Below are 26,689 nucleotides of genomic sequence, written 5' to 3'. Positions count from 1 at the left end.
TGGTCTAAATTTTTGGTGACATTGTGATTTTAACTTTGGTCCAGACCATACCCTCGAACGAGAATTTTAAGGTATCGTGTGTCGTGAAGATAGATGAGAACCGTATTTAAAACCGAAACGAGTGAAAACAAAGTGTGCGACTTGAAGAAAGGCTGTACCGATTAATCAAAAGTCTAGCTAGTGAAGAAAAGAACAATTAACAGCATGGTTAATCAATGGTCGGTAAGTGAATCAGCCCTGTCCCATAAAAAATTGTATTGAATGTTACTGCACATAACATGCAGTATTTCCTGACGACAGCATATTCCCCTTTACCTCTCCATCAACTGGTATACTCATGTAATATTTTAAATACATTTACTCTTCTCCACATGCATTCTCCGTTGCTACTCTCATTCATTATCACTGCTCTTCATCTCTCCACCAATTCATATTCCATCTCTTTGCAATATTATGCCAAAATTGCCCAACACTGATATTTTGTCTACATGCTGTTCAATTTTGCCTTTTATTCATATCCTCAAATTTTAGCCTTTTAACTAAATTTTCAAAGATTATGTTCCGCTTTTGCATAAACTGACATGAATACTTTTTCTGCACTTTCTTTGCGCAAAGAACCTGTTGTAATCTATCATCTGGACAAAATTATCTATGTTTCTTTGTCGTTCAATTCATTACTGACTTTACAGCTCCATTTTTTCTTATATTGTACAGGATGGTTCAAATTCGATGTCTGAATAGGCTATTTCGGAAACAATAAGAGTTAGAAAAAAAGGAGCTTACATGTCTCGATCTCTTTTTTTAAATAAATTCCAATGTCGAAAACCTCAAAGCGCTATCGTCTTTTGTTTCCCCTAGAGGCCAAAATTGAAAATATCGTAAAACCAGCAAGTGCAATTATCTTGGTTATTATTATAGGTGGAGTATTATAACTAAGACATTATATGGACACTTTTTTATAGAGAATTTAGTGACGTAGTCAAAAAAATTTTTTCGGCTTTAGATTTTGAGATATTATGACAATTTTCGTTTTTTTAAATGATTATTTGCTTATTAAATTTGTTATTTTTTTCTGATTACAAAAATATAGAGTTCGACAGGTCTATTTCTTATTGTTTTAGAATAAATCTAAAAATAAACTTTTTTTTATAAAATTTTTAAACGCCGCCGAAATCTAGTGTCGTCGAAGAAATGAAATTTACAGTTTCCTGTAAATTACCGGACTATTTAAATTACGGGGTATTATTTTTCTGATATTTAAAAACAAATAATTATGTATATTACACTAACTGTTAATACGGAAATATTTAATGGATTGCATTGTTTTGGATTGGAGAAATTTGTTTTTTTTTAATTTGTAGTTATAGTACCGTAATTTACAGGAAACTGTAAATTTAATTTTGTCGACACCAAAAAAGAGTTTATTTTTAACTTTATTTAAAATTTATTTAAATATGGTATTGGATTTAAATTAAACATCAATTTATTATTACAATTTTTTATTTACACATACTTACATCAAAATTATAACAAAAAAATTAGAGCAATAAATCCGAATAAACTCTAAAAATTACAACATTTTTTTCATTAATCTAATAATGACCAAGTCCATGACCTACAGCGACAACTGCAGGTGCTGCAGCAACAACAGGTGCTCCCACAACAGCACTATGAGCTACAGCACTGGATCCAACGACACTCGCTGAAGCAACGGCAGAAGCTTGAGCGGGGGCTGCTACTAAACCATGAGCTGGAGCAACAGCAACTACAGGGGCGGCGACAACAGCTGGGGCTGCAACTACGGCTGGAGCAGCTACGGCAGCACTATGCACTACGGAACTGCTTTGGTGGCTAACGGAAGTTGAATGTCCAACAACTGTGGGTGTGGCAATAACAGCGGGGGCTGCTGCGATGGCAGGTCCGTGAACTAGACTCGGCCTGGCTACTACCACGGCCACTAAAACGGCGAATACGGCAAGTTTGAACATTTTATGTCCCGGTTTTCGGAGTGCGAGTGTTAAAGAGAACTCTAATAGAGGAACTTGGGACTTTTCTCCTTATATACCGACCACCAGTGGTCCTCAATGTCAACATGCAACGTGACACATTTTTGCATCACATTACCACTTGATATCAACTTACCCGCGTTACTTTTACCCGACCATTTACATAGAAAAATGTCACAAGGTAATCAGGAGAAATATAGAAATATCACCTAACTAACCAACAAACCGGATATATGAATGAAATCTGCATTCAAGTAAACCTTATTTACATCCATTCTTTAATTAATGATATTTTTACATAATCAATTCTTACTTTGTAATCAAATTTGCAATGCAGGAATGCAAAAATTGTTATTGATTTATTTATTTTATTTTGTTTGGGAGAATTAAAATTAAAAATCATGTTTATTGTTTTTTTTTATTTTTTGTATCAGTACAGATCGAATTTATATTATTTTAAAAATTTACCACGGGTGGGCTACTACTGGAGCTGCATAAGCAGTATGTGCTAAAACGGGAGTTGCATGTGCTACAACAGCAGCTCTATGAGCTACAATTGGAGCTGGGTGAGCTACAATTGGAGCTGGATGAGCTACAATTTGAGCTGGATGAGCTACAATTTGAGCTGGATGAGCTACAATTGGAGCTGCATGAGCTACAGCAACATGAGCTGGTTGAACGTAAGTTTTAACAATTGGAGCAGCGATGGCGTGACCATGTACGACAGAGCTAGAATGATGGCTGATTGAGGATGGTGCAGATTCTACAACAGTTTTGGTTGCAACTACCGGATGAGCTTCAACTGATTTTTCTTCGGAACCAGATTTGACGTCGATTACAACTGGGGCAGCTTTGACTTCAGCGAGTGAAGCAGTTTTGACTTCGGCAACAACTGGGGCGGCTTTGACTTCGGCAACAACTGGAGCAGCTTTAACTTCGGCAACAACTGGGGCTGCTACGGCGGCTCCGTGAATCACAGAGCTGCTGTGGTGGCTGATTGAAGACACACTGCCAACTACTTCAGTTTTCGCGATTGGTACCACAGTTTCTACAGCTTTGACGACTGGAGTGATGACTGGAGTGGCGATAGCGGCACCATGAACAACCGAACTGCTGTGGTGGCTAATTGAAGATGGAACTGATTCGATTACGGTTGATTTAACAATTGGGGTTGAATATGCAACGGCTACTGGGGCGTGATGCACCAAGCTAGGGGCACCACAGGCAAGAGCCAGACATGCGGACAACACCACCAATTTGAACATTTTGTTGTAGGTCTGTGTGTCGGTTTGGTTATTCGACTTGAACTATGGTTAAGATTTTCGGCTATCAATCTTTTATACTCATGGGATCCGCCCACTTTGTTACCTTAAACTCGATTCGAAATCCAGTCCGATACCAGTTTAAGGTAAAATTTTTCCTTTCATTATCGTGACATTTAAGACCCTAAACACATCGTTCAAACAACCTTAATTTCTTCAAGTACTAGAATTTACAAAAACAACAAATTTTTTCATAACTAAGTTATTAATAATTTAGAACAGCCTCTTTTCACATCGTATTTTTTTTATTAATTCTTGAGAGTCCTCGCCCGGACACTTTTAAAGATCAAGATCACGAGGAACACGCGACTTTGGGTGGAGTCACAAGGCCGTGACCACAAAAAGCGACCGATTTGGTTCAGTCTTTTTATGCGAACACTGACGTCGCAGACAACATTGAAAAGAAGTATTTAATCACTTCGTCTTTTCATCACAAAATTAATTAATAAAATAGAAACCCTTTTCTTAATTAATAATGAATTATAATAAATTGATTTATCTACAGGGGATTTACAGGATGCAGCTAAGTTAACACTTCGAAATATGAGGTGCCCTCTCTGAAATAAAAGCCAAACCAAGAATTTATTTTAAGTTAAATAAATTTTGTTGTAGATTTTAAAAAAGAAAACTATTTTGTCGATTAAAAATTGTTTGAGTACTAGATCTAAACAAGAGATGAAACAAGCTTTATTTGAATCTATAACTGTTGATGATGATATTTTTCAAAGTTACAAAAGAGAATATTGTGTCTCATTAGAAAGTTAATTCCACAATAACATTGTTAACAAAACTCCTAATTATTCCCAACTCATTTAAGAGAAGATGTTAACTTTTCGCATTTCTTTTCATTCTGCTCAGATGAGCACATCGCCCGCCAACCTATTACTTTCTCCCGGATCTTTCTGTTGAATCAGCCGAAAGTCTTGGTGGGCCACCAAATTTATTAAAATTTTTCTTTTCAAAGAAAACCAATTTCATCCTAATCGATTATCAATTTTCTAAAAAACTTATTATTAACAGGTTTTTCCAAAGTAACACTTTAACGGTTATGCAACGAAAAATAAGTTTAATGTGAAGCACGCAATGAAAGTGAAAGCTCAGAACAGATCCGCTTTGAGGTCGGGAATCCCGGGGTGCAATCGAATTGCTCAAAAACCAGACACGGCGGTCGCTTCTCGTTCGGATACTAAGCGCAGAGAAGAGAAATTCTTCTAAGTCAACGACCCCACCAAGGAAAATGAGTGATAAAAAGAAGAATTCGAAGAAGAAGAAACAAAACAAAGATATAAAGTGTTATGTCACCGTGATAATTTCGTGTATTGATGGAATGCTAATTCAAAAAGACGTTAAGAGAAAGTAATGATTCATCAAGTTGATGGGTTAAGAATCAAAATAAAAATAAGTCTTGTTAAAATTTCTTTTCTTATATTAGAATTTCTTCTTCTCGGTTTATGTACGATTATGTTAGTGGGCGAAACGCAAATTTAGGTCAGGCGATTATTATTTTGGCATATCTTCAAGTATAGGTATTCCCCAACCTTGAGGAATGAAGTCAAGACTGTTGGGTTTTTGACATTATGCAATCAATTTTGTATTCAATCCTCAGCGACACAGATTTTGAATTAATTTCGAAGAATTTATATTTACAAAATTTGAAAATCATAATGAAATGTTTTAATGTTATAAATATAAAGCTGTTATTTTTCTTAATTTGTTTGCAATGATTTTTTTGATTTAACTCTGCTTATTGGTAGTTGTAAAAGTTAAATGGGGAAGATCGAATTTAAAAAATCGTATCTCAAAAACTAAGTAAGATATCATCAAGAAGTAAGAAGTATTTTAAAACGAATTTAATGAAGATTTAGTGTGCAATAAATAATTTCTTATTTTCCATAAATCTCATTGTTATGATTTTTTATATCCATCACTGTTTGTTTCGTATGTTTATAAAAGTATAAATTTAAAAAATTTATATCTCAAGAACTAGTTGAGATATCGTAATGAAATATAAGACATTTTAAAGCAAATTTAGTCTAGTTTTAATGTTATCAATATAAATTTTGAATTTCCTTTAATTTGTTTGCAATGTTTTTTTTGATTCATCTCTGCTTATTGGTAGTCATGAAAGTTGAATGGGGAAGATCAAATTAAAAAAATCGTATCTCAAAAACTAAGTAAGATATCATCATAAAATAAGAAGCATTTTAAAGTAAATTTAATGAAGATTTAATGTGCCATAAATAATCTCTTAGTTTCCATAAACCTCGTTGTTATGATTTTTTAAATCCAACCCCACTTGTTTCATGTTATATTTATAAAAGTACAAATTTAAAAAACTTATATCTCAAAAACCAGTTGAGATATCGTAATGAAATATAAGACATTTTAAAGCAAATTTAATCTAGTTTTAATGTTATAAATGTAAATTTTCTATTTTCCTTAATTTGTTTGCAATGATTTTTTTGATTCAACTCTGCTTATTGGTAGATGGAATTAAAAAAATCGTATCTCAAAAACTAAGTAAGATATCATCATGAAATAAGAAGCATTTTAAAGTAAATTTAATGAAGATTTAATGTGCCATAAATAATCTCTTAGTTTCCATAAACCTCGTTGTTATGATTTTTTTAATCCAACCCTACTTGTTTCATGTTATGTTTATAAAAGTACAAATTTAAAAAATTTATATCTCAAGAACTAGTTGAGATATCATAATGAAATATAAGACATTTTAAAGCAAATTTAGTCTAGTTTAAATATTATAAATATAAACTTTCAATTGCCCTTAATTTGTTTGCAATGATTTTTTTGATTCAACTCTGCTTATTGGTAGTTATAAAAGTGAAATGGGGAAGATAAAATTAAGAAAATCGTATCTCAAAAACTAAGTAAGATATCATCATGAAATAAGAAGAATTTTAAAGTAAATTTAATGAAGATTTAATGTGCCATAAATAATCTCTTAGTTTCCATAAACTTCGTTGTTATGATTTTTTAAATCCAACCCTACTTGTTTCATGTTATGTTTATAAATGTACAAATTTACAGAATTTTTATCTCAAGAACTAGTTGAGATATCGTAATTAAAAATAAGACGTTTTAAAGCAAATTTAATCTACTTTTAATGTTATAAATGTAAATTTTCTATTTTCCTTAATTTGTTTGCAATGATTTTTTTGATTCAACTCTGCTTATTGTAGTTGTAAAAGTTAAATGGGGAAGATCGAATTAAAAAAATCGTATCTCAAAAAGTAAGTAAGATATCATCATGAAATAAGAAGAATGTTAAAGTAAATTTAATGAAGATTTAATGTGCCATAAATAATCTCTTAGTTTCCATAAACCTCGTTGTTATGATTTTTTAAATCCAATCCTTCTTGTTTCATGTTATATTTATAAAAGTACAAATTTACAAAATTTATATCTCAAGAACTAGTTGAGATATCGTAATGAAATATAAGACATTTTAAAGCAAATTTAGTCTAGTTTTAATGTTATAAATATAAATTTTCAATTTCCCTTAATTTGTTTGCAATGATTTTTTTTATTCAACTCTGCGTACTAATTGTTATAAAAATTAAACGGGGAACATCGAATTAAAGAAATCATATCTCAAAAACTATGTAAGATATCATCATGAAATAAAAAACATTTTAAAGTAAATTTAATGAAGATTTAATGTGCCATAAATAATTTCTTATTTTCCATAAACCTCGTTGTTTTGATTTTTTAATCCAACGCTACTTGTTTCATGTTATGCTTATAAAAACACAAATTTAAAAAAATTATATCTCAAGAACTAGTTGAGATATCGTAATGAAAAATAAGACGTTTTAAAGCAAATTTAGTCTAGTTTTAATGTTATAAATATAAACTTTCAATTGCCCTTAATTTGTTTGCAATGATTTTTTTGATTCAACTCTGCTTACTGGTAGTTATAAATGTTAAATGGGGAATATAAAATTAAGAAACCCGTATCTCATAAACTAAGTAAGATATCATCATGAAATAAGAAGAATTTTAAAGTAAATTTAATGAAGATTTAATGTGCCATAAATAATTTCTTATTTTCCATAAACCTCGTTGTTTTGATTTTTTAATCCAACGCTACTTGTTTCATGTTATGCTTATAAAAACACAAATTTAAAAAAATTATATCTCAAGAACTAGTTGAGATATCGTAATGAAAAATAAGACGTTTTAAAGCAAATTTAGTCTAGTTTTAATGTTATAAATATAAACTTTCAATTGCCCTTAATTTGTTTGCAATGATTTTTTTGATTCAACTCTGCTTACTGGTAGTTATAAATGTTAAATGGGGAATATAAAATTAAGAAACCCGTATCTCATAAACTAAGTAAGATATCATCATGAAATAAGAAGAATTTTAAAGTAAATTTAATGAAGATTTAATGTGCCATAAATAATCTTTTAGTTTCCATAAACCTCGTTGTTATGATTTTTTAAATCCAACCCTACTTGTTTCATGTTATATTTATAAAAATACAAATTTAGAACATTTATATCTCAAGAACTAGTTGAGATATCGTTATGAAATATAAGACATTTTAAAGCAAATTTAGTCTAGTTTTAATGTTATAAATATAAACTTTCAATTGCCCTTAATTTGTTTGCAATGATTTTTTTGATTCAAATCTGCTTACTGGTAGTTATAAAAGTTAAATGGGGAAGATAAAATTAAGAAAATCGTATCTCAAAAACTAAGTAAGTTATCATCATAAAATAAGAAGCATTTTAAAGTAAATTTAATGAAGATTTAATGTGAAATAAATAATTTCTTATTTTCCATAAACCTCGATGTTATGATTTTTTAAATCCAACCCTACTTGTTTCATGTTATACTTATAAAAACACAAATTTAAAAAAATTATATCTGAAGAACTAGTTGAGATATCGTAATGAAATATAAGACATTTTAAAGCAAATTTAGTCTAGTTTTAATGTTATAAATATAAACTTTCAATTGCCTTTAATTTGTTTGCAATGATTTTTTTGATTCAAATCTGCTTACTGGTAGTTATAAAAGTTAAATGGGGAAGATAAAATTAAGAAAATCGTATCTCAAAAACGAAGTAAGATATCATCATAAAATAAGAAGAATTTTAAAGTAAATTTAATGAAGATTTAATGTGCCATAAATAATCTCTTAGTTTCCATAAACCTCGTTGTTATGATTTTTTTAATCCAACCCTACTTGTTTCATGTTATGTTTATAAAAGTACAAATTTAAAAAATTTATATCTCAAGAACTAGTTGAGATATCGTAATGAAAAATAAGACGTTTTAAAGCAAATTTAGTCTACTTTTAATGTTATAAATATAAACTTTCAATTGCCCTTAATTTGTTTGCAATGATTTTTTTGATTCAACTCTGCTTACTGGTAGTTATAAAAGTTAAATGGGGAAGATAACATTAAGAAAATCGTATCTCAAAAACTAAGTAAGATATCATCATAAAATAACAAGCATTTTAAAGTAAATTTAATGAAGATTTAATGTGCCATAAATAATGTCTTGGTTTCCATAAACCTCGCTGTTATGATTTTTTAAATCCAACAATACTTGTTTCATGTTATATTTATAAAAGTACAAATTTACAAAATTTATATCTCAAGAACTAGTTGAGATATCGTAATGAAATATAAGTCATTTTAAAGCAAATTTAGTCTAGTTTTAATGTTATAAATAAAAATTTTCAATTTCCCTTAATTTGTTTGCAATGATTTTTTTGATTCAACTCTGCTTACTGGTAGTTATAAAAGTTAAATGGGGAAGATAAAATTAAGAAAATCGTATCTCAAGAACTAAGTAAGATATCATCATAAAATAAGAAGCATTTTAAAGTAAATTTAATAAAGATTTAATGTGCCATAAATAATTTCTTAGTTTCCATAAACCTCGTTGTTATGATTTTTTAAATCCAACCCTACTTGTTTCATGTTATGTTTATAAAAGTACAAATTTAGAAAATTTATATCTCAAGAACTAGTTGAGATATCGTAATGAAATATAAGACATTTTAAAGCAAATTTAGTCTAGTTTTAATGTTATAAATATAAATTTTCAATTTCCCTTAATTTGTTTGCAATGATTTTTTTTATTCAACTCTGCGTACTAATTGTTATAAAAATTAAACGGGGAATATCGAATTAAAGAAATCATATCTCAAAAACTAAGTAAGATATCATCATGAAATAAGAAGCATTTTAAAGCAAATTTAATGAAGATTTAATGTGAAATAAATAATTTCTTATTTTCCATAAACCTCGATGTTATGATTTTTTAAATCCAACCCTACCTGTTTCATATTATGCTTATAAAAACACAAATTTAAAAAAATTATATCTCAAGAACTAGTTGAGATATTGTAATAAAATATAAGACATTTTAAAGGAAATTTAATCTAGTTTTAATGTTATAAATGTAAATTTTCTGTTTTTCTCAATTTGTTTGCAATGATTTTTTTTATTTAACTCTGGTTTTTGGTAGTTGTAAAAGTTAAATGGGGAATATCGAATTAAAAAAATCGTATCTCAAAAACTAAGTACGATATGATCATGAAATAAGAAGCATTTTAAAGCGAATTTAATGAAGATTTAATGTGCCATAAATAATTTCTTAGTTTCCATAAACCTCGTTGTTATGATTTTTTAAATCCAACCCTACTTGTTTCATGTTATACTTATAAAAATATAAACTTAAAAAAATTATATCTCTAGAACTAGCAGAGATATCGTAATGAAATATAAGACATTTTAAAGCAAATTTAATCTAGTTTTAATGTTATCAATATAAATTTCGCTTAATTTGGTTGCAATGATTTTTTGTTTCAACACTGCGTACTAATTGTTGTAAAAATTAAATGGGGAAGATCATATTAAAAAAATTGTATCTCTAAAACTAAGTAAGATATCATCATGAAATAAGAAGAATTTTAAAGCGAATTTAATGTGTAATAAATAATTTCTTACGTACCATAAATCTCATTGTCATGATTTTTTAAATCTAACACTGCTTGATGCTAAAATCGTAAGATTTTCGGAAAATTCTATTAGCTTTACCTATAAAAATAGAGATGTAATTATTTCATCATTTCAAATATAAAATCTTGTTCTTTAAGTGATATATAATAATCAATAATGTTGTTTAAAAATCGTCCAGAAAAAATTATAACTTGAGATGATGATTTGAGAGAAAAGTGAAAAATCGAGAAATTTAAAAAAATCGTACAAGCTTTATTTTTAGAGATAAGGATATGGATCTTTCAACAAATTATAGATAAAATCATGTTCTTTAAACTGATATATAACAGTTAGTAATATAACTTGCAGATAGTCCAGAAAAGAATATAATTGAGGATGATGATTTGAGAGGAAAATGTGATTTTGAGTGAAAATCGAGCAATTTCCAAAAAGTGTCCAAGGTTTATTTTTAGGGATAAAGATATGATATATAACAATCAATAATGAAATGTAAAAGTTCCTGAAAAAATTATAAATGAATGAATTACAATAAATTCTTGTGGTGTAAGATAACTAAGAAAAGTAAATTCGTAAAAATAAAAAGTAATCAATGAATTTTGTAACTTATCTAACATGACACGTAATTCATCGAAAATAACCATTTCTCAACCACTGGAAAATCAGATCCTGGTCGCCCTTCCACCAAAATCTGCATCCCTCTGCTCTGCCCCAAACTACCAGTAATATATAAACGAAAGTTGAATTCTACAGACATCAGTGAGTGCAACGTTAAAGCAGAGAAAGTGTGAAACCTAATCCCACACGTTGTGGATTTAGTGGTGGAATCATCAAGCCCGATATAAAAGAGATACGCGTTTTGAGTGGATCCAATTTTTCATTCTGGTGTGTCAAAAAGTGTTTTGAATAAGGATTGAAAATGTAAGAAATCAAAATTAATCAAATTTCATTTATTAAAATTTTATTCATAATTTTTCTTAATCATCAAAAGAAAAAAAAGTTTAAGTAACTTTCTTTTCTTCGTCTCGTTAAATTCAAACTAGACCTATTTTTGCTTATTCTCTGTTGGAGGAGATACCACAATACGATTCCAGTGAAAGTATTCACATTCTCTTTCTCACTTGCACTTTGTAAGGCCAAGGTTCTTTCTCCCAGGGAGTTCATTAACATTTCGAAGTATTACGTTCTTCACGGTTGATCTCCTAATTTCACCGACATAAACACCAACTGGATGACATCAACAAACTTTCAAACACGAAAAGAAAAATTCGAAAGCCACCCAATTACGTAACTCCAAAATCAACGCCTACATAATATGATAAGATGTTATTTTTGCATGATTAGCATACAAAGAAAGCAGAAGAAAGTGTCTTACGACCTCTTTTAACTCGAACGTTCAACGTCAAATAAAAATAATATTTAGAAATTTCACTCTCACTTTCACTTATAATTTCGTCACATATTTCATTTTGAAACGATTAAGAATTAATTCTTTTTTTGTTGTTTAGAAAGATGAAGATTGGGGTGTTTATTTTAGCGCTTTTCGCGCTTTCTTCGTGCGAAGATAAACAACAATCGTGGTCGTGGGATAATAAGGAAGGGGAGAAACAATCGTTGTTGTTAACTGGTGAAGATTTATTAGCTGAGCCTTCGGAGAACATCGAAGAATCAAATTACAACGTTACTAATGTCGATGAAGTCGTCGATGCGATTTTAAGCTCTTCACGGGAAGGAAGAAACTTGAAAGAATTCGATGAAGTTTACAGCGATCCTAGTTTACAAGAGGCTATTCAAAGTGGTGATGATAGCGAAGCAAGAAATGTAATTCGAGATAAATTGTGTAGTTTGGGGTTGATGCAGGTATGTTTATTTTTTTGGGGGGTGTTTTTGAGTTTATTTGATGATTATTTTGGTTGTAGTGTGATGGCAAGCGTCCTTATATTGCTCCTGAAGATTTGGTTTATGCTCAACCCGTTGCGATTAATCCGGTTGGGCGTCCAATTCCAACGATTCCTCTTAAATCGCCAGGGAGAGGGCAAGGATATGGACCACCGAAACCAGTTCCTTTCCCACCTAAACTTGGTCCATACCCAAATAGACCAATTCATGGACCACCGTTTAATGGACCATCAATTCATGGCCCACCTTTTAATGGACCACCAATTCATGGTCCACCTCGTAAAGGATATGGTCCACAATTATCGCCACCCCCAAAACCATACTTTGATAAAACTTTTATTTCTTCTGGATCATCTTCGTTTGATTCTTCAGAAATCTTGTATTCTAAACCACCAATTAGTGGTGAATTCCCATACGAAATTGAGCATGGATCGTTCCATAAAGAGAAAAAGCCCGTTGAAGTTATCGTAAATGCTCAAGGAGGTTCTGCTACAGGTGCAGGAGTGCAACAACACGTCCACCATCATTTCCATCACGCCGAAAATGGAGTTGGAGGAAAAGTTCCTATTGCAACAATTCCTTTAGTCAGTGAGAGCGTTGGGGCTGCTTTAATCGAAAAAGACAACAACTTTAAACCAAGTACTTTGTTATCTTCAAGCGCTGGGTTTGAAAGCTCAAGTTTTGGAGGAAGTAATTCGTTTTCATCTTCGCATTTAGGAGGAAACGTAGCTAATTTAGCTGGGGCTGGCACTTTTGCTTCTTTAAATCCATCAGGACATCTTTTTAACGGTGCCAATAATTATGGCTCAAACTCTTTAAACCCATCATCTGGAAGTCTCTTTAACGGAGGAAACAGTTATGGAGGTCAATCAATCGCAAGTTATGGCTCAGGTGGTTTGGGATCATTCACAACAAAACCATCAGGAATTCACAGTTTAAGTCCACAAACATTTGGGGGTTCATCTTTATACACAAATTCCATCGGTTCAACCGTGGGTCAATATGGAAGCTCCAACTCCCAATTTTACAAAAAAGAGCTTAACACAAACACCTTCCAATCGAACAGCATCTCCAACGACGATAAATACCAAGGATTCGAATCTGCTCGTGCCGAAAACTTCGATTGCGTGTGCGTCCCATTCGATCAATGCCCATCGCACGAAATCATAGGAAGAAAAGACGACCTCCTCCTCGCTTTAGATCCGCGAAGTCTTAAAAGCGATATTAAAGCCGAAGCCGTTGAAACGGAAGAAAGAGTTTTAACCGATGCAAACGGAAACATGACGGTTATTCGAGTACCTAAAGGGACGCCAGCTCTAAATAGTACGAATGGAGGCAAAGAAACAAGGACGAAGAGGGAAGTTGAAAAGAAGAGTGATGAAGGTGCTAAAACGGCGGAAGGAGTAAGTAATTATTAGATTAAAAAGAAATTTCTTTGTTGATTAATTCAAAAACTAACAATATTAACAATAACAAATTCAAAGAAATGTTTTAATTTAGGAGGTTGTTGTTATATGTTAATGTTGTTTTTTTAAAAACTACGCACGAAGAGAACTAAAATTGACTAAAATAATAAAGAGTGGGGGATTAATTGTTCCATGAATTAACTCCAAAAAATTATCTTCCAGCGCGAACTGGGTGATATCACAAAGAACATAAAGCCCACGTTCGGAGTCTCCTTTGGCCTTCCCAATCAGTACGACCATCAACCATATCCATACCCGCATTACCCACCATACTTAGGAAATCCTCAAGGGGGAGGAAACGGTATCAACTTAGGATTAGTTTCAGTAAACCCTTTGGTTGCCCTTCAAGTCACCAAGAACGATTATGGCGAAAAAGTTTTAAAACCTTTCGTAAATCTCCACGTAACCCCAAACAATCACTTAGTTAATAAAGTCCAAGACTTTTTAGCATACAAAAAAGGATTAATTTTTAATCAACACGAACATTATCACCATTACAAACCTTACGGGCCAAATTACTACAACGGACCTCATTATGGACGCCCACAAATTCATCCTCCAATTCATGAATACAACGGTCCTTATTTAGATCATCCACCACATCACTACGTGAATCATGCTCCTCCTCCTCAAGTACAACATTATCATCAACACCACCATAAACCACAATACATCGATGATATTGGTGAATACACCGGCTTTGGTGACGAATTTTACGGAAGAAATAACGATAACACTCAAGGTCAAAGCATTTTTGATCAATACCAAAATAAATACGAAAATGATAATAACGGATACGCGAGAGATTTAAGTGATTTTGGGGTTGGATTAAAAGATTCTTATGGCAACCCGGCCAATAGAGCTGGAAAAAATTTGGATGACTCAAAAGTTAAATTTCCAAATGACCGAAAACGAAGAAGTGTTGAAAACAAAAATTTCAATCAAACATCTCAAAGAAGTATTGATAAGGTAACAACATACAAAGAAACATATAACAACAACATCCAAAGTTATTAAATCATTCTTTTTTATTAATTTTTTTTGATTCATATTAATTCAATTTATTTTAATCAGAGGCAAAGTTATTTCGGAAACGGATTTGGTCGCCCACAAACTTGCGGGCCAAGACACGTTTGTTGCCGAAGACCTCTTCGTCCAAACATCCCAACCCCAACCCAACGCCAATGCGGAACCAGAAACGGACAAGGAATCACAGGAAGAATTAAAAATCCTATTTACGTCGATGGAGATAGCGAATTCGGCGAATATCCTTGGCAAGTTGCCATTTTAAAGAAAGACCCCAAAGAAAGCGTTTTCGTTTGCGGTGGAACCCTCATCGATCATTTACACATCATAACAGCAGCTCATTGCATTAAACAGTAAGTTAACTTAAAATAACTTAATTAAAATCGTATTAACCCCCTTTTCTTATCTAGATATTCCGCATATGATCTTAGAATACGTCTTGGTGAATGGGATGTAAATCACGATGTTGAATTTTTCCCTTATATCGAAAGAGATGTTCAAAATCTCGTTGTTCATCCCGAATTTTATGCTGGAACTCTTTACAATGATCTCGCAATTCTTCGAATGGACAAATTCGTCGATTTCGCAAAGCACCCTCATATTAGCCCCGCTTGTCTCCCATCTCCATACGAAGACTTTACCGGAACGAGATGTTGGACTACCGGATGGGGAAAAGACGCTTTTGGTGATTTCGGAAAGTACCAAAATATCTTAAAAGAAGTCGACGTACCAATTGTTGGACACGATCAATGTCAAAGACAACTACAAAATACTAGATTAGGTTACGGATTCAAACTCCACCCTGGATTTGTTTGCGCTGGTGGGGAAGAAGGTAAAGACGCGTGTAAAGGTGACGGAGGTGGTCCGATGGTGTGCGAAAGAAACGGATCTTGGAAGGTTGTTGGTGTTGTTAGTTGGGGAATTGGATGTGGACAAGTCGGTGTACCAGGAGTTTATGTTAAAGTTGCTCATTATCTAGATTGGATAAAACACGTTACACAACAGTTTTAAATCCTTCTTGTTTCTCTTAGTTTGTAGCTTTAATATTTTTGTACATTATTTATAAATTTAATTATTTATAATAAATTAAGAATCTAAACGATCTAGTTAACCAATTTATTAATTTTAATTCAATTTTGGCATTATTTGTCAAAGTATCGTTAAAAGTTAGATAAAACTATATTAAAAGAAAAATGCTCAAAAAAATGCCTTGTTTTACAACAACGCGGCCTGCAAGGTTTATGCAAGAAAGTATTGAATCTGATGAAGATACATGGGAAAGTGATGAAGAACCAAAAAACGATGTGGTAATCCTTGAACAGATACAAAAAGAGTTTAAAGATCAGCAAGAGGAAATGCAAAAATATCTTCGATCAAAACAAGATGATTGTGAATTATTAAAGAGTAAAAAATATAAAGTAGGTGCGATAAAGAAACTTTCTTTCTCATTCTGATAATTTCATTTTCAGTATTTCTATGTCAATATAGGTAATGAATTTTGTGTTAATATGCTAGCAATTACATTACCAAGACAGTAATATTTTTATGTCTTCATTAACCTTCGAGCGGGCGCGCTATCATATATCTCCTTATATTATGCATTTGAAAGGGTTTAACGGCCGTAAATGTGAATGTTTCTAGTTCTCGGTCTAATATTAGTTCTAATATTGCACTAGTACTATCTATCTAACTAGTCAGAGGCGGAGCTACCGGGGGGTGCAAGGGGTGCACTGCACCCGAGCGCCGCTTAAAAGGGGGCGCCGGCGCTTTTTTAATGTTTTCTCCAACAATATCTTATCTTTCTTTTGCAGTATTTAGCCTTATTTAGTCTTCAGAAAGCAGTATTTAGTCTCCACAAGACGCTGTATGTTTCAGACGCTGTATTTAGACCTGTCGGCAGTATCTAGTCTTCAGAAAGCAGTATTTAGTGTTGCAGACGCTGTATTTAGACCTGTCGGCAGTATCTAGTCTTCAGAAAGCAGTATTTAGTGTTGCAGACGCTGTATTTAGACCTGTCGGCAGTATCTAGTCTTCAGAAAGCAGTATCTAGTCTTCTGCCAAAATTATGTATGTTTTCTCCAAAATATTTTATCTTTCTTTTACAGTATTTAGACCTGTTAGCAGTATCTAGTCTTCAGAAAGCAGTATTTAGTCTCTATAAAGCAATTTTAGTCTTTAGAAGGCAGTATTTAGTGTTTCAGACGCAGTATTTAGACCTTTCGGAAGTATCTAGTCTTCAGAAAGCAGTATTTAGTCTTCTAGAAGCAGTATCTAGTCTTCTGCCAACGTTATGTATGTTTTCTCCAACAATATCTTATCTTTCTTTTGCAGTACTTAGACCTGTCAGCAGTATCTAGTCTTCAAAAAGCAGTATTTAGTCTCCACAAAGCAATTTTAGTCTTTAGAAAGCAGTATTTAGTGTTCCAGATGCTGTATTTAATCTTCCATAGCAGTATCTAGTCTTCAGAAAGCAGTATTTAGTTTTTTAGAAGCAGTATCTAGTCTTCTGCCAACGTTATGTATGTTTTGTTCTTGATACTGACAGCTACTTCTTTCTGCGTGTCTATCATCATCTGTTTGGGAGCCTCTTATTATATATACGGATCTTGTACCACCCGGTACCTCATTTCTGCAGCTGTTACTTTGCTTTTGTGCTTATCCTGCATTGGCAAAGTTTCCGTATTGGTGATTTCCTGTCCTGTGCAATAACAAGACAAGTCCATTGGTTTCTTGTTCATATTCTTCGCATTCTTTTATTGAACACATAAGTATTGCCATGAAAAATCATGTTTGGTTTATAATCAACTTTTTGTTTTCTGAACAGTAATTTCAGACTTCATGGGGACTTTGAACAATGTAATTCCTGTTTTTTGCTGAAGTCTAGTTTATAACTATTCCAATTTCAGACTTTTTCTTGCAAATTAACCTTCTGACCAGAGTATTCCCGACTATTCCCTTAAGTTTGGTTTTTCACCAGTATAATTCTTAAATTTTTGCTGAAGTATGGATTATGATTATTCCAGTCTTTTTGAAGTTTATTTATATTTCTTTGATTATATATTTTTTTTAATTAAAATTCATTTTTTAATTTTTCCCCCACATTTTGGGCGTCCCCCCCCCCGCATTCCGCCCAAAAATTCCGCTTGGGGGGGGCGCCACTCAGGTTCCCGCACCCTGGCGCTTCAGTTGCTAGCGCCGGCACTGTAACTAGTGACAATGGCAGGTAGCGCTAGTTAGCATTAGAAACAACTATGTTGCTTTTTTTTATTGAACTAAAACTAGAACTAACACTAGACCTACAACTAGAATCATTCGGGTTTAGCCGTCTTGAGAGACGTGCGGCTAAATCCGAATGTTTCTAGTTCTCAGTCTAGTGTTAGTTCTAGTATTGCACTATCATTACCACGTCACCTTTTTCCAAGCAAAACTTTTCCTCTGCAAACGGACCTAACGGATAATACGGACCTGATATCATAAAATTTATGACACGTGCCCGCTCGTGTTATAAAATCTGGCGCGCATACTCGAAGGTTTGTGTCAAGATATTATTAAATATAGCGCCTCGGTCGCAAGCAACCTCGGCTTAAATACAACAGAGAAAATATGATGTTGCGTCTTGTATGATAGATTGACTCATCTCTTTTGTCTCGAATTTTTAAGCGAGTTTTACGGCAATCAGCAACGCTGGTATAATCCCAGTGTTAGTCGTCGGATTGGTTACAATTTTCTCTGTGTTGGTGTTTCCAACAGTACTATAAATATAAAATAAGTACAGGAACAGATTTTCCCCCTTTGGACTATTGAAACTCACAAAAGAATAGTGTTCCGAGATGGAATCGGCCTATCAGCAGGAACATTAATTTTTCTACTTCCGCTGTCGAAACAAGTCTTAGTATGCCTATAAATCTTCGTAATGATGCTACGACTGATAATCCTAACGTTTATCCTAAGTTTTCTAGAGTCACTAGTGTTATAGACCCATCGCGAGACGTCAGATTATGGGCTTTGGGCAAGATACAAAAGAAAGGTCCACGAATCCAAAGTGCAGAGGATATTGATGTATAGAGTACCTTAAAAACCGCATGCACAAGACTATGTGGTGAATAATAAACAAAAATAGAAAACTAGCATTCATATTGACAGCGCTGAGGTAGAATCTGTCCCAAATGCAATCATATTTTCATCTGCCAAACTCTTATAACCTACGCCTTACTTACTTAGAACGTTGCGAGTACTACTATTATGTTTTCAAACTAAAGCGCAAAGCTATCAGACTTTTGGGTAGCATGAGATACAGTGAAGAATTTAAAGAGTGGTTTTTAAGACTAAATATTCTGATTTTTCTGATTTTTATACGCAAAAAGTTCTACAATTAAAATACGCGCAACAAAGATTTACTCTTTCATAATATTGCAGGCCCTCGATAGCCTGTGAGATATCCAGAGAGGTCAAATTTAGTGCCACAAGTATTCAATAAGTTGCCACCAACTTTACAAAGACTTCCTCTAGTTACATTCAAAAGTTGCTTAAAAAGTATCTGTTAATTTTCTCTAGCAATATTAGCTCTTTTATCAATCCCAAATCTGAAACTATACACAGAAGAAAGTTACTTTCTTTCCTACTGCATTAACCAACAAAATAGCTTTCTTCACACTTTCTTGATTGCCTCTTACAGCTCCTCGGCAGTGCATCCTTCTTGCATTTATATTTTTTAACGGCGCATCGTGGACTATGGATGTCTTCATCAGGAAGGATCAATGATGATATCTTTTCAAATATACAGGAATATCGAGTATCATCCTTCTGTTTAGTTCGCTAGTTTGATTATCATCTCTCGATACACGAACCTCATGGCCAAGATATATGGCTGTGATGCGAACCAACTGAGATGAGTACTTTAAGAACAATAGTGGAAAAGACAAGAAGAGATAGAGTTAGGAACAAAATTGAGAGAATTTTGTGGATTCGGAGATGTCATGAGATTTGCTAGGGGAAAAATAAAAAAAATTAATGAATACTTTCAAAGAACAGAAGAAACCTGGCTGATTAAGACAGCAAGAGACCAAAGATTAGCTAGAAAGAGATCCCGGGAGACCAGGAAGTTGGATTTCCAGCTCTAATGAAACACCATAAATGATGCGTAAAAAACAGGTTACAACCTGAATAAAAGAACTACTTAATTTTCAATTGGAAATCAACAATCTCATGGATCTTGGAATCTTGGATTTGATGGAAGTGCAATAATATGACTAGAAAAGAATCAAACAACAAGAATTAATGAAGCACAAAAACTGAATTTAGTTATTAGTATTAGACTTATACTTAATTCAGGACTTTCAAAGTTGTTTTTCAAGCGTTAAAGAAATCGTTAAATATTTTCGAAGAGTATTACGTAAACGAAAATGGTCGGTAGTGAAAATATAAACTTTCCCGAAATATATGTACATTTTAAAGCTAATAACACCAAGAATGTGTATAAATTTGTTAGACAGCTAAGACAATATGCTGAGATGGAACAAAATAATATGTGATACTGAAATGACATTTGGAAAAATTATTTCCAAAACCTATTAAGCATAGAAACTAATTTGGAAATAGACAGCAGTCCGTCGCACCAAAAAAAGGATAGTGTCATGGAACCTATATCAATCAGTGATGTTCAAAACGCAATCACTGCGTCAAAACATGGAAAGGCACCAGGAATTAATGACATACCATCGAAAGTATTCAAGATAGAAGTATTCATCATCACCAATATTGATGTTTCAGCTTGGAACAAGATTTGTCCTAAATTTTGTTGATATTTAGCCCGACTCTTGCACACGCCTCCTGTATACGTTCAGCATCAGTTTCATCTCTCCAAGGCTATCCGAAATAAGGACTATATCATCCGCGTAGCGCAAATTACCTAGGTGTTGCCATCAATGTTTATACCTTTTTGAGTACAATCCAGTTGTTTAAACGTAATCTCCAGGACTGTGATGAACAATTTGGGTTCAACATTATATCGACTTTTCTTACCCCACGCCCAATGGATATTCAGTACTTTCATGCAATTTTACCGTCATTGTAGCATTCTTGTAAATGTTATAAATAAGTTTGGTGTATCGATAATGGACTCTCCATTCTCGAAGTAATTGCAAAACTGCCATCAACTCAATTTAAATAAAATTTTATAAATACCTCTAAATACCATCTTGGGTAAATACCCCCGGGTATATATCCAGGGAATTTTCCCTTGAAAATAAATACTCAGGTATTTAACAACACTGGGAAGGATTGAGTTGGGTTGGGTCGTTCGATCTTCGTTTTGCCATTCAGTTAGTTCAAATCTTCCAGCACCGCCAACGCTGCGAATCAGAGGTTCTCATCATATTGATCTACAAACAACACCAAAATACTTAATAAACATACTTAAAAACTACCTGAGCTTATCAATATATTCAAAAATCTTTGATCCATACCTTGCGAGCGCAGCAATTCCTCGATGATGCTCTTGGTAGGAGCCCAATTACAAAATTATTTCCAATTACCAATATAATGAAATGAAAAGAAAGTTTCTGTTGCACCCTATAAATAACTGAAAATTAATTGATTATATTTATATTTAAGATCGTTGGGTGGATTATTTAGATAAAGAAATTTTTATTATTCTCCTCGATATTTTAGAAAAAATGTTTATAAAAGCAAAAGAAACAAAGAGCATGACGGTAAAAATAAAGCATAATTCAATGTAAAATTTCAAAATAATCTTTTTAGTACCATAAATCCACGTATAACCCAATGGATTTTATAGCGGAACAACTATGGAATTTAAATCCTAGACATCCAGAAAGAAAAGATAATTGGACGAATCTTTTCGATATGGATTGGGTAAAAAAAAGTCTTAAAACGCAGTTAATTATTAAAAAAAAATTAATATATCTTTATTAGAGTTCAATTATTGTTTTAGTCCAAGACCTTTCTTTCCATTTTCATGGATTTGGAGTAAAGATTATGCAGCTTTAAAAATTCAAGCTTACATGAGGGGTTATTGGGTAAGAAGGAGAGATGATGTGCAAGAAGTAAGACAATTTTGGAGAGCTCTTGAAGAGGATAGATTACAATTAAAGGAGACAACATCAACAATTCCACCTTGGTGTGTTTGTAAGGAAAAAAATGAAGACAATGAATGTTACCATTAATTCATCTTTACTATTTATTAAATAATATATATTTTTCTCAAAATCAAAATTTATATTTCTAATCCTTTATAAAGTCGCGAACAACTAGGTTTACCTAAACCAATATTAATTTCAACATTTGGTTTTTCACCTTCGTTAGCAATTCTAGTATTAATTTTTTTATTTTTAATCACATGCCTATTATAAACAATTTCGATCATTGGTTCATCTTTTACTATTTTTCCATCAGCTTTCATTTCTCGAATTATCACTTCTTTTAATAACGGTGGTAAAGCCATAGTTCTTGGTAAAATTTTCATTTGTACTTCAGGTTTTTTCTCAATTTTGCAATATTCCGCTTCTTCATCTTTTGAAAGTAATCTGTAATCCGTTTTATAAGAACTCGACTCTATCGTTGCAAGATTAGGTGATTTTACTCCTCTAAAAGTTTTTTCCACTAAAACTTTAACTTTACGAACATTCTAAAACATTTAATTAGTTACTAAAAATGATGGAAAATTTAAAATAATGTTATTACATCAATAGAAGGTTCTTTTGGTGACGGCAAAGTTTCAACCTTAACTATTTTTATGAAGGAAGGTTCAGGATATTTTTCAAAAGCACTTCGGACTATAACACGTCCGATTCCTAAGTTTTTTAAATTTCCTAAGATTTCCCATAGGGTTTTGCCTCTAAAAGTTGTTGTTTTTCCGAAATATTTGTATGGCATTGTTGAGGTAAAATTTTTAGGTTAACTTTTTTTTAGGTTAAATCAGACTTAAAATATTAAAAGATGGCGCCACATTTCAAACAAATTATGATTATTTTAATATTTTTTCGATTAAAATAATACGTTATTGTTTTTAATTTAATTATTTAAATAAATTTTAATTTTAAAACAATTTTAGAAATTAATTTATTGAATAATATATTTCTTTTAATACATTAATTAAATCATAGATGTCGCCGAACTGTCAAAACATATATCGCCGTATGTATACACTAACCTCAAAAACATTGAATGTTTTTTAAATTGGTTTTAAAACAATTAATTACTTATAAAACTGTTACGATGAGTATTTTTACGCAACGCCTCAACCCCATAACGGGACAAATGGTCTTTGAAATACAAAGTGAGAATTACAATTTTCATCAAGAAGTCGCGAGAGCTGCTTATGCTGATATGTTACACGATTATGAGCGAAAGTAAAAGTATGAAGCAGCTTTGAAAGTGTTGAACAGGTTTGTTATCTATGATGGCTGTAAGACATGGAGCTGATAGTGTTGTTGCTTGTGAAGCTTTTAACCCAATTTGGGATTGTGCTAAGAAGGTAATTGATGAGAATGGGTTCAGTGGCAAAATAAAAGTTATTCCAAAACGATCCACCGATATTAAAATTGGGGTTGATATGTATTTTAAGGCGAATATTTTAGTTGCTGAAGTATTTGATACTGAATTAATAGGAGAGGGTGCTTTTGGTACCTTCAAAAATGCTCACAATGATTTATTAGAAAAAGATTGTATTGTTATTCCACATAATGCTACAATGTATGTTCAAGTTGTTGAAAGTCCTTTTAGTAATAATTGGAACCGATTAAAAGGTGTTTATGACGAGGAAGGTGTTTTATTGTTAACTGTACCTGAAACTGTTAAGAATTGTAAAGTTACAGCTGCTGTATATGATTTACAATTAAGTAACGTCGATAAAAATTATTTTAATACCATAATATCACCAAAACCTATCTCTATAAGTTGTTATTTTTCTTTCAAATATTTGTATGGCATTATTGAGGTTAAATTTTTTTAGGTTAAATCAGACTTAAAATATTAAAAGATGGCGCCACGTTTCAAATAATTTATAATTATTTTAATATGTTGTCAATTAAAATAATAAGTTATTGTTTTTAGTTTAATTATTTAAATAAATTTTAATTTTAAAACAATTTTAGAAATTAATTTACTAAATAATATATTTTTTTAATACATTAATTAAATCATAGATGTCGCCGAACTGTCAAAACATAAATCGCCGTATGTATACACTAACCTCAAAAACATTGAATGTTTTTTAAATTGGTTTTAAAACAATTAATTACTTATAAAACTGTTACGATGAGTATTTTTACGCAACGCCTCAACCCCATTACGGGACAAATGGCCTGGGAAATACAAAGTGAGAATTACAATTTCAACAAGGAGTCGCGAGAGCTGCTTATGCTGATATGTTACACGATTATGAATGAAACGAAAAGTATGAAGCAGCTTTGAAAGTGTTGAACAGGTTTGTTATCTATGATGGCTGTAAGACATGGAGCAGATAATGTGGTTGCTTGTGAAGCTTTTAATCCAATGGGGGAGTGTGCTAAGAAGGTAATTAATAAGAATGGGTTCAGTGGCAAAATAATGGTTATTCCAAAACGATCCACCGATATTAAAATTGGGGTTGATATGGATTTTAAGGCGAATATTTTAGTTACTGAACTATTTGATACTGAATTAATAGGAGAGGGTGCTTTTGGTACCTTCAAAAATGCTCACAATAATTTATTAGAAAAAGATTGTATTGTTATTCCACATAATGCTACAATGTACGTTCAAGTTGTTGAAAGTCCTTTTATTAATAATTGGAACCGATTAAAAGATGTTTATGATGAGGAAAGTGTTTTATTGTTAAATCTACCTGAGAGTGTTAAGAATTATAAAAGTACAGCTGCTGTACATGATTTACAATTCAATAACGTCGATAAAAATTATTTTAATACCATAATATCACCAAAACCTATCTCTAAAAGTTGTTTTTCCGAAATATTTGTATGGCATTATTGAGGTTAAATTTTTTTAGGTTAAATCAGACCATAGATAATGTATAGATGTGACATTAGCGTTGAATTTTTGTCGCTCAGCACTAGCGCCACCAAATGCTTGATTCCATACTAATATCAAATACCGCCAATTTCAACTGTGACATATTTTTTATTCTAAAAAAACTTTTCAGATAATTTTTTGATTTTGGGGCAATTAAGAAGTGTATGTTGTATACTTAAAAATTTTATTTAAATATTGAATGTTGTAAAACAAAAGTACAGTTTTGAACAGTAAAAAACTTAAAACTTAGACAATAAATCAATCTTAGATAATAAAGAAAAAGTTTTCTAGTTATAAAGTTTTAAACAGAAATAATAATAAATAAAATAATTGAAATTTACAATTACAATAGTTGGAAATGTTAACAATATCAGAAAAATTCACATTAATTCAGATATGTGCACTGTAATTTGGAATAGACACTTTATGTTCTATTTTGCATTATAATTTATGTTGAATAAAGACGTTTATTATTAGTATTAACAGTATTCAATACTCTTATTTTATTTTTTTGTTATTTTTCCTAATTCGTTTCCAATTTGAAACCTTTATCACATTCTGACTATCGGTTCATCCTAAAACGTTCATAAAATAAAAATTTAATGTATAAGTACAATTGTTACAACAGTCATATTAAAATTTTAACATTGATTTGATGTTACACAAAGGTTAATTGCTGTATATATAAAGATCCAACAAAATTGCTTACAATATGTTACTATGGTATTTTATCTAACACAGAAATTAAATAAATAAAAAGTTATAAGTATAATAAGTATTATAATTATGGTATATTATCAAGGACAGTAGAATCTAACAGGACTGCTACATCCATTGTTGTGACAACCTGCCCGCAAACTACGTCATACCATTTTCCACGCCCAGCTGTTGTTATGGTCTGTGTTTGCTGTGTATTATTAGAGGTTATATCCTAGACGTATTCATTATATTTTTGAAGTTTTATGTTTTTAGACGTATTAATGTCTATCATATAACCTCTAAAAACACAGACAGTTACCAGGCGTGGCAAATAGTGTGACGTAGAGTGCGGGCAACCAACCCGTAGTGGACTACAAAAATACAATGGATGTAGCAGTCCTGTTAGATTCTACTGTCCTTGGTATATTATTATATTATAACATTTATTTAATTATATATAATATATAACATGCATGTATAAGCCTGTAGGTACAGACCTATGTATAATGTTTATAATATATAAAATATATATATAAACTCATAATCTCTTGTCATACCATCGGCAAAACTAGAACATACTATTATTCCTTATTACTATTCCATCCAACATGTTCCTTAGAGAAATGCTTTCCACCATGAACATTTCTGTAAATTCTCATGTCTTCATATTGCCATAATTCTTCCCATCCACTTAGTTAAAATATTTGTGGATAGTTTTGGGTTTGGAAATCGGTAAAAAGTTCCACACCGTTCTCTGCATTCATCCGTAGTGTAATTCCTTCCACTAATTTTCTATTAAAAAAGATGTACCTACACATTTGTCATTTTTAAGTTACATTTATAAAAAAAGAAAACTCTTAAATTAAATGTACTTACCATAAGTAAAACTTCGGAAAATAACATCCTTAATAAAATACATAGTAACAAATTACTTAAAAAACACCGAAAACTTACAAAATTCTTAAACATCAACTTACACCAACAAACTGTCATTGTCAACAAAACAAAGCTTTCCTAAGTCGTCCCTGAAGTTGGTAACGATATAATGAACACTAGCGCCATCAATGCGTCGGTTCTATACTAACAATAACATTCGTGACTATGTTCACAATGGTTAACCTAGCTCCTATTAAGTGCCAGGGGTATGAATCAGACTTAAAGTATTAAAAGATGGCGCCACATTTCAAACAAATTAAAATTATTTTATTATTTTTTCAATTAAAATAATAAGTTATTGTTTT

General features: G+C 31.9%; 6 protein-coding genes and 2 long non-coding RNA genes across 11 annotated transcripts; 3 read left to right on the top strand and 5 right to left on the bottom strand.

Moving 5' to 3' along the window:
* Positions 1–1,482: 1,482 nt before the first annotated feature.
* LOC111414731 (cuticle protein 65-like) lies at positions 1,483–2,274 on the bottom strand. The gene has a single exon (XM_023046167.2). The coding sequence runs from the start codon at positions 1,986–1,988 to the stop codon at positions 1,593–1,595; it is 396 nt and encodes a 131-aa protein (XP_022901935.2). The 5' UTR covers positions 1,989–2,274; the 3' UTR covers positions 1,483–1,592.
* An 80-nt stretch (positions 2,275–2,354) lies between these two features.
* Positions 2,355–3,312, bottom strand: LOC111414730 (cuticle protein LPCP-23). Its single transcript, XM_023046166.2, has one exon. The coding sequence runs from the start codon at positions 3,269–3,271 to the stop codon at positions 2,471–2,473; it is 801 nt and encodes a 266-aa protein (XP_022901934.2). The 5' UTR covers positions 3,272–3,312; the 3' UTR covers positions 2,355–2,470.
* Positions 3,313–11,088: 7,776 nt separating this feature from the next.
* On the top strand, positions 11,089–15,822 carry LOC111414729 (uncharacterized). 2 transcript variants are annotated; one of them, XM_071194134.1, is made up of 6 exons: positions 11,089–11,250; positions 11,838–12,189; positions 12,249–13,631; positions 13,857–14,663; positions 14,769–15,073; positions 15,131–15,822. In XM_071194134.1, the coding sequence occupies exons 2-6, from the start codon at positions 11,842–11,844 to the stop codon at positions 15,729–15,731; spliced, it is 3,444 nt and encodes a 1,147-aa protein (XP_071050235.1). In that variant the 5' UTR covers positions 11,089–11,250; positions 11,838–11,841; the 3' UTR covers positions 15,732–15,822. The 2 variants fall into 2 exon arrangements, with proteins under 2 accessions (XP_071050235.1, XP_022901933.2); XM_023046165.2 differs by lacking the exon at positions 13,857–14,663 and having other exon boundaries at positions 11,090–11,250.
* A 23-nt stretch (positions 15,823–15,845) lies between these two features.
* On the top strand, positions 15,846–21,953 carry LOC111414738 (IQ domain-containing protein K-like). 2 transcript variants are annotated; one of them, XM_023046175.2, is made up of 4 exons: positions 15,846–16,124; positions 21,333–21,430; positions 21,480–21,593; positions 21,673–21,953. In XM_023046175.2, the coding sequence occupies exons 1-4, from the start codon at positions 15,914–15,916 to the stop codon at positions 21,709–21,711; spliced, it is 462 nt and encodes a 153-aa protein (XP_022901943.2). In that variant the 5' UTR covers positions 15,846–15,913; the 3' UTR covers positions 21,712–21,953. The 2 variants fall into 2 exon arrangements, with proteins under 2 accessions (XP_022901943.2, XP_022901942.2); XM_023046174.2 differs by having other exon boundaries at positions 15,847–16,124; positions 21,480–21,616.
* Positions 21,895–22,664, bottom strand: LOC111414739 (mitochondrial ribosomal protein S34). Its single transcript, XM_023046176.2, has 2 exons — positions 22,422–22,664; positions 21,895–22,365 (listed from the first exon to the last, which is right to left on the bottom strand). The coding sequence occupies exons 1-2, from the start codon at positions 22,611–22,613 to the stop codon at positions 21,955–21,957; spliced, it is 603 nt and encodes a 200-aa protein (XP_022901944.2). The 5' UTR covers positions 22,614–22,664; the 3' UTR covers positions 21,895–21,954.
* A 720-nt stretch (positions 22,665–23,384) lies between these two features.
* Positions 23,385–23,844, bottom strand: LOC111414740 (uncharacterized). Its single transcript, XR_002706299.2, has 2 exons — positions 23,607–23,844; positions 23,385–23,530 (listed from the first exon to the last, which is right to left on the bottom strand). It is a non-coding gene; the product is annotated as an uncharacterized lncRNA (long non-coding RNA).
* A 335-nt stretch (positions 23,845–24,179) lies between these two features.
* Positions 24,180–24,710, top strand: LOC139429020 (protein arginine N-methyltransferase 7-like). The gene has a single exon (XM_071194348.1). It carries the CDS (start codon positions 24,180–24,182, stop codon positions 24,708–24,710), a length of 531 nt encoding a protein of 176 aa, XP_071050449.1.
* A 206-nt stretch (positions 24,711–24,916) lies between these two features.
* LOC139428976 (uncharacterized) lies at positions 24,917–26,590 on the bottom strand. Of its 2 annotated transcripts, none has more exons than XR_011639676.1 (2): positions 26,325–26,590; positions 24,917–26,258 (listed from the first exon to the last, which is right to left on the bottom strand). It is a non-coding gene; the product is annotated as an uncharacterized lncRNA (long non-coding RNA). The 2 variants fall into 2 exon arrangements; XR_011639677.1 differs by having other exon boundaries at positions 24,917–26,240.
* Between the last annotated feature and the right edge of the window lie 99 nt (positions 26,591–26,689).

Source organism: Onthophagus taurus, chromosome 1 (genome assembly GCF_036711975.1).
Source record: "Onthophagus taurus isolate NC chromosome 1, IU_Otau_3.0, whole genome shotgun sequence".
NCBI classification, from domain to species: domain Eukaryota; kingdom Metazoa; phylum Arthropoda; class Insecta; order Coleoptera; family Scarabaeidae; genus Onthophagus; species Onthophagus taurus.
Note: the sequence above shows the minus strand (reverse complement) of the source record. Positions and strands in the feature narration are given on the sequence as shown.